The sequence below is a fragment of the Aquarana catesbeiana genome, linkage group LG04 (genome assembly GCF_042186555.1).
Source record: "Aquarana catesbeiana isolate 2022-GZ linkage group LG04, ASM4218655v1, whole genome shotgun sequence".
Taxonomy (NCBI): Eukaryota; Metazoa; Chordata; class Amphibia; order Anura; family Ranidae; genus Aquarana; species Aquarana catesbeiana.
Window position 1 is genome coordinate 597,383,873 of NC_133327.1, and position 16,038 is coordinate 597,399,910.

At 49.9% G+C, this 16,038-nt stretch overlaps 1 protein-coding gene across 1 annotated transcript in view; it reads left to right on the top strand.

The window, feature by feature from the left end:
- Positions 1-272: 272 nt before the first annotated feature.
- The window catches only part of ACTR2 (actin related protein 2), a 123,098-nt gene continuing 107,332 nt past the window's right edge, over positions 273-16,038 (top strand). The window contains exon 1 of the mRNA XM_073628209.1: positions 273-541. Within this exon, the coding sequence (XP_073484310.1) occupies positions 494-541 (48 nt within the window). The 5' untranslated portion in view covers positions 273-493. The remainder of the gene's footprint in view (positions 542-16,038) is intronic.

Below are 16,038 nucleotides of genomic sequence, written 5' to 3' on the forward strand. Positions count from 1 at the left end.
ACAGAAGAAAGGGGAGGACACGGGGAGAACGCGGCTGCAGTGAGTACATCGCTGGACCATGGGACAGGTGAGTGGCTGCTTATTAAAAGTCAGCAGCTAAACTTTTTGTAGCGGCTGACTTTTAATAAACAAGCAAATGACTGGAACTCTGCTTTAAGCACACATCAACCACTTGCATATTATAAAGTGAGCTTTCTTCTTTGCCAGTAACAAAGATGGCGCCATCAGCATCCACACCGGATGAATGAACTTCCGGCTTCCTCACCTCTCCGTCCAGCAGCTCTTTCCGCTCCCCCCCACCCTCGCCGCAAGACTCCCGTGCTTCTTCCTGATTGGCCGTTCGGGGCGGAGGCTGCCAGTGACACGGCACGTCACGTGTTCCCACCTACCGGAGGAGAAGGAGAAGTAGTATTGGAGTCGGGCGGGGGACGCACTTCCGGTCTAGCCAGTGACTGAGAGCTCGGCGGCTCCGGCGGAGGAGGGAGGCACCGACATGGACAGCCAAGGCAGGAAGGTGGTGGTGTGCGACAACGGGACCGGGGTGAGTAACCGTGTGGCCGGCCACATGCTGGGCGTTGGTTGTCACCTCCCCTATGTCTGTCTGTGTGAGAGAGAGAGAGGAGCTCACACCCACCATCATCCCCAGTGCCGGCTCTGCCAGGGGGTGCAGGGTCCGGAATCCTCCATACAGGGGCTATGCCCACCCCGAGCTTTCTTATCAGTGGCACTGCCCTGGGTGCTGCATCTAACAGGGTCCCCCCTTGTCATTTGATAATACAGGGTCCCCCTTGTCATCTCATAGTTCATCTACCTGTGAAAGGCAGAGGCCCCCATACATTACTTCTCCCATTTTTTTTTTCTTTTTATTTCACCCCCGCCTATGTCTTTTCATATGTGAGTGGCCCCCTATGTCAATTCATGTGCCATGGGCCCCTCCATGTCATATCCTGTGTACCTGGCAGAGGGCCCCCATGGCTTTTTATATTCCAGGGGCCCCCCATGTCCTTTGCCACCCCCTCCATCAGCGTGTGTCATCCCTGTGCCAGCTGCCATACAGCCACCATCTCCTTACCCCTGGGCTCTGTGCCCCCCATTCATTGACATCTCATTCATGTGTCAGGCGGATTAGGTGGCTGGGCTGTGGCAGGTCTGGAGTTAATGTCTTCCTGCATGTCCCCGCCTGCTCTGGTGGGAGGGAAGTGCAGGCCAAGCCAGATCAAAACCTCTGCATACCTGGGCATGTGTTGAGCTGGCAGGAGGATCCCATTCATTCTATACTGTGTGTGTGACTATTGATTTTCAGATTGGAAGATGCAATCTATAGGATCAGGTTAGGAAATCTGCAGAACATGACATGGCGTGGTGTGTCTGTGCAGGCTCTCCTCTCTCACTCCTGGTGTAGTTAGTTGCTGTTAACTGATCTTGTTTTTTGTAATGTTGAATACATTTCACTACTCATCCAGGTAGCTGTCAGTGATAGGGGGGCGCTCCCCTCCCTGCAATTCAGTGGCTGTCGGGCGCCCCCCCCCCTGCAATTCAGTGGCTGTCGGGCGCCCCCCCCCCTGTAATTCAGTGGCTGTCGGGCGCCCCCCCCCTGCAATTCAGTGGCTGTCGGGCGCCCCCCCCCCCCTGCAATTCAGTGGCTGTCGGGCGCCCCCCCCCTGCAATTCAGTGGCTGTCGGGCGCCCCCCCCCTGCAATTCAGTGGCTGTCGGGCGCCCCCCCCCTGCAATTCAGTGGCTGTCGGGCGCCCCCCCCCTGGAAATCAGTGGCTGTCGGGCGCCCCCCCCCTGCAATTCAGTGGCTGTCGGGCGCCCCCCCCCCCTGCAATTCAGTGGCTGCCGGGCGCCCCCCCCTGCAATTCAGTGGCTGCCGGGCGCCCCCCCCTGCAATTCAGTGGCTGCCGGGCGCCCCCCCCTGCAATTCAGTGGCTGCCGGGCGCCCCCCCCTGCAATTCAGTGGCTGCCGGGCGCCCCCCCCCCTGCAATTCAGTGGCTGCCGGGCGCCCCCCCCCCTGCAATTCAGTGGCTGCCGGGCGCCCCCCCCCCTGCAATTCAGTGGCTGCCGGGCGCCCCCCCCCCTGCAATTCAGTGGCTGCCGGGCGCCCCCCCCCCTGCAATTCAGTGGCTGCCGGGCGCCCCCCCCCCTGCAATTCAGTGGCTGCCGGGCGCCCCCCCCCCTGCAATTCAGTGGCTGCCGGGCGCCCCCCCCCCTGCAATTCAGTGGCTGCCGGGCGCCCCCCCCCTGCAATTCAGTGGCTGCCGGGCGCCCCCCCCTGCAATTCAGTGGCTGCCGGGCGCCCCCCCCCCCCTGCAATTCAGTGGCTGCCGGGCGCCCCCCCCCCCTGCAATTCAGTGGCTGCCGGGCGCCCCCCCCTGCAATTCAGTGGCTGCCGGGCGCCCCCCCCCCCTGCAATTCAGTGGCTGCCGGGCGCCCCCCCCCCCTGCAATTCAGTGGCTGCCGGGCGCCCCCCCCCCCCTGCAATTCAGTGGCTGCCGGGCGCCCCCCCCCCTGCAATTCAGTGGCTGCCGGGCGCCCCCCCCCCCTGCAATTCAGTGGCTGCCGGGCGCCCCCCCCTGCAATTCAGTGGCTGCCGGGCGCCCCCCCCTGCAATTCAGTGGCTGCCGGGCGCCCCCCCCTGCAATTCAGTGGCTGCCGGGCGCCCCCCCCTGCAATTCAGTGGCTGCCGGGCGCCCCCCCCTGCAATTCAGTGGCTGCCGGGCGCCCCCCCCCCCTGCAATTCAGTGGCTGTCGGGCGCCCCCCCCTGCAATTCAGTTGCTGCCGGGCGCCCCCCCCCCCTGCAATTCAGTTGCTGCCGGGCGCCCCCCCCCCCTGCAATTCAGTTGCTGCCGGGCGCCCCCCCCCTGCAATTCAGTGGCTGCCGGGCGCCCCCCCCTGCAATTCAGTGGCTGCCGGGCGCCCCCCCCCCTGCAATTCAGTGGCTGCCGGGCGCCCCCCCCCCCCTGCAATTCAGTGGCTGCCGGGCGCCCCCCCCCCTGCAATTCAGTGGCTGCCGGGCGCCCCCCCCCCCTGCAATTCAGTGGCTGCCGGGCGCCCCCCCCCTGCAATTCAGTGGCTGCCGGGCGCCCCCCCCCTGCAATTCAGTGGCTGCCGGGCGCCCCCCCCCCCCTGCAATTCAGTGGCTGCCGGGCGCCCCCCCCCCCCCTGCAATTCAGTGGCTGCCGGGCGCCCCCCCCCCCCCCTGCAATTCAGTGGCTGCCGGGCGCCCCCCCCCCCCCCTGCAATTCAGTGGCTGCCGGGCGCCCCCCCCTGCAATTCAGTGGCTGCCGGGCGCCCCCCCCCCTGCAATTCAGTGGCTGCCGGGCGCCCCCCCCCCCTGCAATTCAGTGGCTGTCGGGCACTCCCCCCCCCCCCCCCCCCCCCCCTGCAATTCAGCGGCTGTCGGGGGGTCCCTGCAATTCAGCGGCTGTCGGGGGGTCCCTGCAATTCAGCGAGGCCTCTTTCTCACTGATGCAGTGCAGTGTAACCACAATTTTGGTGTGGGTTAGCTGCACGTTTTCCGTAGAGTTCTGTTATGTCCTGTGGTTTTGCTGCGCTACCAGAAGTTGCACCAAAACTACAGAATGTAATAGAAGTCAATGGGTAAGCGCAGTTTACTCAGGGGTACAGTATGGTGCAGGCAAACTGCACCACAACCGTGTGAAAGGGGTCTGAATGTAAGGCCTCTTTCACACTGATGCGGTGCAGTGTACCCACAGGTTTGGGTTAGTTGCGCTTTTTCTGTAGTTCTATTATGTCTAGCAGTTTTGGTGCACTTCCAGAAAGTGCTCCAAAACCGCGGGATGTAATAGAAGTCAATGGGTATAGTGCGCTGTACAACAACAGTGTAAGAGGGGGCCTTAATGTCAGGAATGTACCCTATAATTCAGTGAATGTCAGGGATGGGCTCCACAGTTCAGGGACGTAACCCACAATCCAGGGATCCTTCACGCCAGTGAGCCATGTTGAATGCACAGCCGCTATTGTGTGCGGCAAGACGCCACAGTAATACACAAATATTAGCACTTTTTTTTTTTTTTTTTTTTTTAACAGAACACTATTAAAATGTCACCTGTGATTATCAATAGAGCTTTGTTTACAGTGGTGACGTTGCAGTGAGGTGGTTAAGGTCGCTGCCCTGAGCAAAAATACTACAGAGTACTATTTAGCATACAACACAGCTACGCTGTGCTTAGAACTGACACCACTTTGCCTTGTATATGCATTGGGATTGCGCTGGAAATAGTCATTATTTCAACTGCACCGCATCTGGTGTGAACGAGCCCTTAGCCTCGGTTCACACCAGAGGCGGCACAACTTGCAGGTCGCCTCACCAAGGCGACCTGCACACGACTGCCCGGGCGACTTGCAAAACGACTTCTGTATAGAAGTCTATGCAAGTCGCCCCCGAAGTCGTACAGGAACCTTTTTCTAAGTCGGAGCGACTTGCGTCGCTCCCCTTAGAACGGTTCCATTGTACTGAACGGGACGCTACTTGTCAGGCGACCTAGGTCGCCTGACAAGTCGTCCCAGTGTGAACCGAGGCTTATAGCTCTGCAGTTCACCTCTACCAAAAAACTGCCTAGGCACATAAGGGGTTTCTGTAGATAAAAACAAACTGTGCAGCTCTGCACAAAGTTGAATAATGCCCTTGCTATAGGTGTAGGCTATGTACCTAATCTATCAAAACCTGGCTGCAAAACTCCCAAAGATGGCATCGTCCCAGCCTGCCTTGATACAGGGTGTTGCTAAGACACTCTTAACCAGTTTAACTCATGTGCTTTCTCTCAAATCTGCCTTAACATGGTGATTGAATTGAGTGCCGGGAGGGGTGGGTAGTCCTGACACTAAGGCCTCATACACATGGATGCCCCCCCTCCTGGACCATACCAGGCCACATGCCCTCAACGTGGGGGGATGGGTGCTTTGGGGCAGGGGGGGCTCTGCACCCCCCCACCCCAAAGCACCTTTTCCCCATGTTGATGAGGACAAGGGCCTCTTCCTGACAACCCTTGCCGGTGGTTGTTGGGAGTGGGGGCTTATCGTAATCTGGAAGCCCCCTTTACCAAGAAGGCCCCCAGATCCTGCCCCCCCACCCCCCTTTACCAAGGAGGCCCCCAGATCCTGCCCCCCCCCACCCTATGTGAATGTGTATAGGGGACATCGTACCCCTACCCATTCACCTAAAAAAAAAAAAAAATGTGTAAAAAATAAATGCACTACACAGGTTTTTAAAGTATTTTATTAAGGCAGCTCCGGCTCTTCTCCCTCTTGGTGACATCTTCTCCCTCTGCCGGTTCTTCTCCTCTCTGCGCTGTCATCTCTCTCTGCTCTTTTGCTGGGTCTTCTCCCACTGCTCTTCTTCCGATGTTGACTCGTCGCGATCTCCCAGTGTAATGCTGGGTCCGCCGTGTGCAATGACGTATATTGGCATGGGGCGGGGCCACGCCCCTTGTGATGTCACCGCTCGGGGCATGATGAGGCGATGACATCACAAGGAGTGTGGCCTCCAAATTGCATCATCGTGTGGCCCCGCTCCATGCCCATATAAGTCATTGCACACGACGGACTTAGCATTACACTGAGAGATCGCGTCGAGCCAACATCCAAAAGAAGAGTACTGGTAGAAGACCCAGGAATGGCAGAGGGAGAAGAGCCGGAGCTGCCTTAATAAAAATACTTTAAAAACCTGTGTAGTGTGTTTATTTTTGTCACTTTTTTTTTTTTTTTTCAGGTGAATGGGTAGGGGTACGATGTACCCCATACTCATTCACATAGGGTGGGGGGCTGGGATCTGGGGCCCTCGTATCGAAGGGGACTTCCAGATTCCGATAAGCCCTTGCCCTTAGACCCCGACAACCATCGGCAAGGGTTGTCGGGAAGAGGCCCTTGTCCTCATCAACATGAGGACAAGGTGCTTTGGGGTGGGGGGGACGCAGAGCCCCGCCCTGCCCCAAAGCACCCCCCCAATGTTGAGGACATGTGGCCTGGTATGGTCCAGGGGGGGGGGGGGGCACTTGCTTGTGCCCCCCCTTTCCTGACCTGCCGGGCTGCGTGCTCGGATAAGGGTCTTGTATGGATCTTAGGGGGGACCCCTGCGCCATTTTTTTGGGCGTAGGGGTTCCCCTTAAGATCCATACCAGACCGAAGCATCTCAGATCGTCTTGGGGTGGGGGAACCTCATGCAAAAATTTTTGTACATTTTGGTGGGGTTTCCCTTCAAGATTCTCAGCACAAGTCGCACCTCAAGTCGGATCATCCTGATTTGACTTCTGGTGCGACTTCTATTCAAATCAATAGGCTCCCATAGGGAAACATTGATTTTGAATAGAGGCAGAGAAAAGCCCCGTTAAACCGCGTTTAACACCTTTTACCGGCGTCTGGTGTTTTTACAGCTCTAGTGCTGGAGCCTCAGAACACGCTGGTCCTGTATTTTTTCTGGAGCTTAAAAACGCCAGTGCCTGTTACAGCTCAAACACCCAGGGTGTGTATTATGCCATTGAATAACATAGAGTGGCATTTTTAAGCTGCAAAAAAAGCTCAAAAACACTGCTGTAAATATGTGTGCATGAGGCCTTAGAACCGAGGAAGCCATTTAGATGAGGGTCGAAATATCAAGCTTACAGAACAAACCTGTTTGAATGTGAGTAACTACTACTAGCTGTGTGTGTAAAGGTGATCAGTTTGCTTCATCTGGTTTTTTGGTCTTTCATTGAAAAGTATTTGTTCTTTTTGATTTTTTTTTTTTTTTTCATCAATACAAGTTCATGTCTTTATGCATAGAATTATTGAACAGTAGATTGTGGTTTATTATTTTGCTATAGAATTCTTTTATAGCTCATTTGTTAATTATGATAAACCAGTGTTTAGTTTCTACAATGACAGGAAGAGGCCTGATTGCTGTGTAGATAAGCGATCACTGCAGGCTTTGTAACCTGATTCCAGGCAGAAGTTCCCAAAATGCCCAAGACAGAAATTTCTTGTATCACATCTCTACAGCGTTCAGTGATGATCTTTTTATTAAAGTAGAATTCCTGTCTGAAATAAACTGTTTAAAAATGTCCCCTTCTCCCTCCTGTTACCTATGTTGATTAACCTGTGTTAAAAAAAAGAAAAAAAATAGTGCATACTTACCAATTATCAGCCTGCTCTTGTCTGGTCACGTGATCCACTGTGTTAGTGAGTGGTGGCTGCAGGACAGGAGACAGCGCATAATGGCTAGGAAATTCGGGAGCCGTGGTATCACCCATAGGCTCCTATGTACCAGCCATTGCCAGTACACTGATATTTAGGGTGTGACCTGTTACCAATGGACCAGCCCCCACTCCTCCCTGATCTGACAACTAGCGGGGATCTTCTCCCCCTCTCTGCTAGCTGTCAAAATTTTTAAAAAACGTGGCCGAGTGGAGCTGTAACTGCCCGGCCAGGTCACTCATTCACAGTATCCTGTAATGGAAAAATACAAGGTCCAGCAGCCTTTGTGGCTGTGGGCTTATAGTTTTCAATGAAGTACTAAAATGCTGTGGAGCACCTTGGTAGTTCGTTCTGTCTTCCTGTGAGATTGCATCAGTTTATCCATACAGGATGTATGGGCACACAGATACACTGGCAGATCTGGAGACCTGCATGGCACCAGCGATTTGCTGATCGCTGGTGCAATGCTTTACAGGCTCTAATTTAAAAAAGTAGCAAACATACTTACCAGTTCTGTGCAGTGGATTTGCACAGAGCAGCCCAGATCCCCCTCTTCTCGGGTCCCTCATCCATCCAGACACGGAGCCCCAACCCGGTCCCACCCTCTTTCTTCCCTGATTGGCTAGCTGACTTTGGCCTCAGTGGGAGCCAGTGATGGCTGAGACACTCGTGGACATCTCTGGATAGAGAGGGACCTCAAGTAAGTATTGGGGGGGCTGCTGTACACAGAAAGCTTTTTATCCTAATGGATAGAATGCATTACGATAGTAAACCTTCTGCCTTTACAACCCCTTTTTATTATTCCTCATTGCATGCCATATACTAAATACAAATCCTGAGAATTAAAGTGTATCAAAAACCAAACATGTCACTTTCCTGTTCCAAAGAAACATCAGGGTGTGAAAATGTCCCGATTGGAAGTTTTCACCCTAATCACTGTTCTGGCTACTACTGTAAACTTTAGAATTTCCCATCACTTTCAAGCTTTACCTTTTATTATTATTATTATTATTATTATTATTATACAGTATTTATATAGCACCAACAGTTTACGTAGCGCTTTACAACTTGAGGGTAGACAGTACAAGTACAATACAATTTGATACAGTAGGAATCAGAGGGCCCTGCTCCTTAGAGCTTACAATCTAAGAGGGGAGGTCAAGAGATACAAGAGGTAATAACTGTGGGTGATGTGCTGATTGAGAAGATAAATGTACAGTTGTTAGGTGGGGGCCAGAAAGGCTTCTCTGAAGAGATGAGTTTTCAGGGATCGTCTGAAAGTGGATAAAGTAGGAGAAAAACGGACGGATTGGGGTAGAGCATTCCAGAGGATGGGGGAGGCTCTGGAGAAGTCCTGAAGGCGAGCATGGGATGAGGTGACAAGGGAGTTTGAGAGCAGGAGGTCTTGGGAGGAGCGAAGAGAACGATTAGGTTGGTATTTTGTGACTAGGTTAGAGATGTAGCTAGGGGCTAAGTTGTGGATGGCTTTGTAAGTTATAGTTAGTATCTTGAATTTAATTCGGTGACTGAGTGGCAGCCAATGGAGGGATTGGCAGAGGGGTGTAGCAGACGCTGAGCGGTTTGTGTGGTGGATGAGCCAGGCCGCAGCGTTCATGATGGACTGAAGTGGGGATAGCCTATTTACAGGTAAACCAATGAGGAGGGAGTTGCAGTAGTCAAGGCGGGAGATGACCAGGGAGTGGATTAGAAGCTTTGTGGTGTCAATGGTTAGGAAGGGGCGTATCTTGGAGATGTTGCGAAGACAGAGGCGGCAAGCTTTGGATAGTGATAGAATGTGGGGTCGAAAGGTTAGTTCAGAGTCCAGGATTACACCTAGGACCTTGGCGTGGGGAGATGGGTTGATAGTTGAGCCGTGGATCTTGACAGGGAGATCAGGGGAAGTGGCACCTGAGGGAGGAAATATCATGAGCTCGGTTTTGGATAGGTTGAGTTTGAGAAAGTGATGTGACATCCAGGCTGATATGTCTGCTAATAAGTTGGTAATGCGTGAGGAGACAGATGGAGAGAGCTGGGGGGTGGAGAGATAGATTTGGGTGTCATCAGCGTAGAGATGATATTTAAAGCCGTGGGAGGCAATCAACTGACCCAAGGAGGTGGTGTAGATTGAGAAAAGGAGAGGTCCGAGAACAGAACCTTGGGGGACCCCAACGGAAAAAGGAAGAGGAGAGGAGGAAGTAGAGTTGTAAGTGACACTGAAGGAGCGGTGGGATAGGTAGGATGAGAACCAGCGAAGAGTGCAGTCACGGAGACCAAAGGAGTGGAGTTTTTCGAGGAGGAGTGGGTGGTCCACTGTGTCAAAGGCAGCAGAGAGATCCAGGAGAAGTAGTACAGAATAGTGTCCATTGGCTTTAGCCATTAGTAGGTCATTTGAGAGTTTAAGGAGAGCAGTTTCCGTGGAGTGTTGAGGGCGAAAACCGGACTGAAGGGGATCAAGAAGTTTATTCATGGTCAGATGGTCACTTAATCGGTTGTAGACCAGTCTTTCAAAAAGTTTGGAGGAGAAGGAGAGTAAGGAGATGGGACGTAAGTTGTTGAGATTGGTGGGATCCAGTGAGGGCTTTTTTAGTATGGGGGTGACTAGTGCATGTTTTAGAGAGTTTGGGAAGATGCCACAAGAGAGGGAGAGGTTGAAAATGTGAGTTAGAGAGCGTAGAATCGAGTCAGAGGGTGAGCGTAGCATTTGCGAGGGAACAGGATCCAGGGGGCAAGTGGTTAGATGAGTGCTAGATAAAAGTTTAGCAACCTCAGTAGTAGTAGCAGGGTTGAATGAGGGAAGTAATGACTGTATCTGTGGACATGGGATGTTGCATGGGGGAGGTTTTTGCGCATTGGCGATCTCCTCATGAATTGTATCAATCTTAGTTTTGAAGTGATTGGCAATCTCCTGGGCGGTGATTGAGTTGGTGGGTGGAGGCAGTGGAGGACAGAGTAGAGTGTTGAAGGTAGAGAAGAGTTGACGTGGACTGGATGAGAAGGTGTTGATGAGTGTGATAAAGTAGGTCTGTTTGGCAGTGTGAAGGCAGGAGTAGTATTTTAGGAGGGCAGATTTATATTGTGTGAAGTCTTCCTGGGTCTTAGTCTTATGCCACAGGCGCTCAAGAGCGCGGCTACGTTTTCTGAGACTTCTGGTGTCATCTGTTTGCCAGGGTTGTAGCAATCGGGGCCTAATTCTGCGTGTAGTGAGGGGGGCCAGCTTGTCTAGGGAGGAGGACAGTGAGCTGTTGTAAATGAAAGTAGCTAGGTTGGGGCAGGACAGGGGGGAGATTTTGTCATAGAGGTGATCAGTAGCAGAGTAGAGAAGAGAAGGGTTGAGGTGGCGAAGGTTTCTGCGTGTAACTGTTGGGCGGTTGGAGGGAGAAGAGGTGGAAAACAAGGAGAGAGCAAAACTAATGAGGTGGTGATCAGAGAGTGGGAATGGATTGTTGGAAAGGTTGCACGGAGTGCACAGATAGGAGAAGGCAAGGTCAACGGTGTTGCCGTTGGAGTGGGTAGGAGCCTGTATCCATTGCTTCAGGTCAAGCGATGAGGTTAGACTGAGAAGTTTAGAAGTAATAGTAGTGTTAGTGTTGACAGGGATGTTGAAGTCCCCAAGAATAATTGTGGGGATTTCAGAAGAGAGAAAGTAGGGTAGCCAGGCAGAGAAGTCATCAAGAAAGGCTGATACCGGTCCAGGGGGCCGGTAGATGACAGCAATTCTTAGAGAAATGGGAGAGAAAAGACGAATGCAATGTGCCTCAAAAGAGGAGAGTGTCAGAGAGGGAGGTGGGTGAAGAACCTGATAGGTGCTGCATGGGGCTAGAAGGATTCCCACTCCACCTCCCTTCCGTCCACTTGGTCTGGGGGAGTGAGTCCAAAGAAGGCCCCCATGGGAGAGGGAAGCAGGAGAAATAGTATCCGATTCATGAAGCCAGGTTTCAGTAATGGCAAGTAGGTTAAAGGAATTTGTGATGAAGAGGTCGTGGAGGGCGGTGAGTTTGTTGCAGACAGAACGTGCATTCCACAGGGCACAGGAAAAGGGGGGGCTGGTTTTGGAAAGAGGAATATGGACCAAGTTCTGTGGGTTGCGGCTCCTGCCAGAGGGTGTAGGGGGATGGGAGCGTTGGGCAAAGACAGATGATGGTGGCCCAGGGTTTGGGGATATGTCACCAGAGATTAGGAGAAGCAGGAGGGTGAGGGAGGTAATGTGGGACTGTGATTTATGTGAAGGGGCATGTCTCAGAGTACTGGAGGTTTTATCAGTGTATGGATGTAGAATGAGTGAGAGTTGGTAAGAGCAGTAGTAGGGGGAAGACAGAAGGCAGGGTGATATGTATAAGCAGGCGGGTGGAGAGGGGGGGTGAAGGTAAGAGAGTTTGAGGAGAGAGGACAGGAGTGTCAGAAGCAGTGGTAGAGAGTGCATGATGTTACAGAGTGGAAGGAGAGCTTAATAGAGAGACAGGGTCACCTGCAGTCTGTTAGCTGCTTTCCAGTGCAGATTGCTGTATTTGTTTGCTTCGTGCAATCGCTGAAGTGCAGAGAATGAAGTGCATATCACTTGTAGAAAGAATCACTTAGAGATAGAAGCCCCTGCAATGTGCTACCCCAGCAATGTGCTACCCCCTTAAGGATGCTCAAATATATACTGTTATAAGGGTGGGGTTGAAGTTCGTTAATTAATCATGAGTGACTATAAGAGTGCCTAGCAATCAAAGTGAACTTTTTGCTTCAAAAGTCAGAATAGCAAGAGGCCAAGACAAGATCAACACATAAAACTTAGGTAAGACAGTCCAGAAAAACAAATAATGTCATGGTTGTTCGCACAGGGCAACAGATAGAGAAGGCCACATACCAGAGAGACACACACACACAGAGACAGCAAGCAGATCCCAATTGCAGTTAACGGTGGAAGATGTGGATGAGCTGACACATACCAGAGAGACACACACACACAGAGACAGCAAGCAGATCCCAATTGCAGTTAACGGTGGAAGATGTGGATGAGCTGACACATACCAGAGAGACACACACACACAGAGACAGCAAGCAGACAACTTTTAGACAACTTTACACCAGAACCTGCCCTTTTACTATTAGGTAGACATGGGCGGGGTTTATTTAGATTGGATGAAAGGTATTCTTTTTACAAGTTGCTCTGACAAGCTAGGCATGCACTTGTTAAAACATTCATGTCAGTTTATCATTAAGCGGCCAGTTCTCACCGGGAATCGTAAAGGAACGTGCTGTGCGATTCACATGCATTTCTGTGCTTGCGGTTTTTAGCCCATTTTGAATGGTCTAAAATAGCACAGCAGAGCACCACACCGATAGTGGTGTATGTGTTACTTTTGGCAACTCGCTGCAACCAGATTGCATGGTACTTGTGTAACATGCGATCCGGTGCGGGCAAATTCACTGCATTTGTGACCTGGGTTTGGGATGTCATTAACTTTGACATCCACTGCAGATTGCAGTGCGTTTTGAGTGCAGTGCGGTGCCGGAAACGTGCACAGAAAGTGAGTTTTCTGCACCACGTTCTGTTGTAAACTGGCCCTAAGTGTTATTCAGTTTTAATCCTGTTTTGAAAATGTGTCTCAGCCCTGGTTCACATTGCTGCAAGATTTCATTCTCACATGTCAGTCCGATTTCAGAGACATCTGTGTGATTTCCTGCACAGATGTCTATTGAAATCGCACCTGAAATCACCAAAAGTAGTGCAAAAAACTACTTTTGGAAATTGGTGCTGCACCGCAAATTCAGACGGTTCCGTTGAGGGCAATAGCCGCTGATTTGACATGTCAGATCGCATCAATGTGAACCAGGGCTTGAATGAAGTCTTTGGTAGGCTCCCCAGTGTTTCTTGATTCATGAAATGGACACCTTTTTTGCTGTACACTAAAATGAACAGTTGAGGTTTGCTAAAGGGAACTTTTTTTTTTTTCAAACTTCCTTTTCAGTGTAGGGTTACTCATGTTCCACGTAGTTATAAGGGAAGCACATTGTAACTATGCAAGAGGAACTAACTGTATCAGTAAGCATGGTTAAAAATGGGTTTTTGCCTTGGCTACACTTTTTTTTGCCCAATCCCCAGTGTGCCTGTGTGCATTTGTATTGAGTTGCACTCTGCACATTTCCAGTTGCACCTTCAGAGATTTTCGTTGTGAGTTTTTCTAATTGAATCTTATGCAACAGTCAGTGGGTGCATCTTTGGTTAAAACATCAAAACTACTAATGATATTGTACAAATCGTATAAAAACGCAGTGTAGTTGCACTTTAAAGTATCTGAGCACCACAAAGCAAAATTGCTATTAAATTCATTTTTAATATTCAAGGCAAACTCATCCATCCATGTCTCCATGCCATATTTTGCTGAGAAATCACTTTGAAACACACCCCTTTTCTGGCTGTGGCCATCTTGAGTAAGGGCAGATGATTCATGTAGCATTACTTTCTGGAATCCATCTGCCCTTGGCTCAGGCATGCAGGCAGAAGGAGGTGCTTAGCTGAGAAAACCCCTCCTGAAGACTCCTGGGATGTATGACATCATTTGCCTAGGCCTGAAAACCAGGAAGTAACTGAAGAAATGTTAAAAAAAAGTAAATATGATATGTTTTCCTAACCTGTTTACTAATGCTAGCAACATAAGGATTCAAAATGGTCAGTACTGATTGAGAGTGAAGTTCCTCTTTAAAGTGGAGTTCCAGGCTTTTTTCAGTTTATTAAAAGTCAGCAGCTTCAAAAAGTGTTGCTGCTGACTTTTAATAAACAGCCACTGGCCTGTCCCCCGGTCTAGCGATGTGGGCACCCGAAGCCTCGCTCCTCACCCCCTGCTCTCTGTGGCGCTGTCATTGGAACTGTGGGCACCCGGCCATGACAGTTTGTGGCTTCACAGCCGGGCACGCACTACGCAGGCGTAAGTGGACAGGCAATCTTCTGGGACCTGTTACGTGTCCCAGAAGATTGCCTAGAGGGAAGGGCCGCCTAGGGGGAGAGGAGGAGTCACCTAGGCGGCCTGAAGACGGAACGAGAAAGTGGGATAGGAAGTCCCTCTCTAAAGTAGGTACCTTTTGGGTGGAACTCCACTTTAATTTCCTGTAATAGTGGTGTTTACTGCCCAATTGTTTAGGCAGCACAGACTGGCACATAAGGAAATTTACAATTTTTAAGGGATGGAGGTTTAACACATATCGGTCTTTGTTTACAAATGTATTAAGAATTTTGGACATCCCTGAGATGACACTACTGAGCCTATAGTGACTTAAAAGCTAACTTTACCTTTCAGATAATGTTTCATGTTACACCCATATTTAGGGCGTAACATGAAACAAGGTTAGAGTCCTCCACCCCAAACCACCCCATCACTTACAGAATCCATGGGTTCTTCTCCCCACCCAGCTGCACAGCTTTGTTGTTTATTCATGGTTGTGAATGAAAAAAACTACAACTCCCATCTGCCACTGTGAAAGAGGGACTGTAGTTCTCAATGAAGCACAAGTGCGGTGATATCACTGCATTTGTAGACCCTTGATGCAGCTCTTTAATTAAAGGTCAGTACCTAGGTATGGACCTGAGCTGGAGGAATAGTCTGCAGGAGCCAGAGCATTGCTTGCAATCCACTCAAGATGTTTCCAAACTTTTAGATTTTTGGTTATATGTGCATTTGTTTATTTGCAAAAAAACAGCATCTGTTGTATTGGGGGTGAAGGATAAATGGTCACTTTGTGCTATTGGTCTTCACATTGCTACCAAATGGTTCTCTCAGACATCCTATTTATACATATTAATCATATTCCAATAACAGTCATAACCACATTGCATTGTTCTGTGACACAGTGTTCTCAAAAGAGAAATACGAATCATATTCTAAGTATATTGCAGTACCATTTGTTTCTGTAGCTTTGCCTCCCACTGATCTCTCATAATACATGTAGTCAAGCAGAGCTTTAGAATGAAAGGGAATTGGGTTTTATGGAAATAAAGATCAGCAACATCCAAAAAGGAATCATTCTGTTTTTAGATGGAGTGGACAGGCTTCAATCCTAGATGAGTCTTTACTGTAGTCCTTAACTAAATTAGATGAACCCCCCTGCCCCAGCAAGGCTTTGACACGCTTAGACCTGGGCTTATTATGTTTCAGCTTACTTCTGTCACAGATCTTTTATGCTGACCATACACCACTTAGCCTGATTGATGCAACAATAGTTTTAATGGCCTGATCAAATCTAGCATCATCAGTTGGTATCTGCTACTGTTTCTTTTTACCTAATATAGCAGGGACAGTTGAAGATGGAATGGGAAGCTACAATAATTTTCTTTATCGAACATTCGAACATTTCTGAAACCGTTGTTTTTTTCTCTCCAATAAACTTTTGACATTGAAAGTCACTGTTTTGGTGTCTATGTGTATATATGAATTTAACCACTTAAGGACCCCCCCCCCCCCTTCTTTTTTTTTTTTTTTTTTTTTTTTCTTTTTTTTTTACACTTGGTGTTTACAAGTTAAAATCTTTTTTTTTTTTGCTAATTACTCAGATTACTAATTACTGTGTGTGTAATTATATATATTTACACATACATACATACATACACACACACACACACACACACACACTTCTTCTTTTTTGACACCCTAGAGAAATAGATGGCGGTCGTTGCAATACTTTGTCACACTGTATTTGCGCAGCGGTCTTACAGACGCATTTTTTGGGGGGAGAAAAAATACCCTTTTTTAATTAATGATTAGAAAAACAGTAACGTTAGCCCAATTTGTTTTTTATATCATGAAAGATAGTGTTACGAGTAAATTGATACCCAGCATGTCATGTTTCAAAATTGCGCCCGCTCGT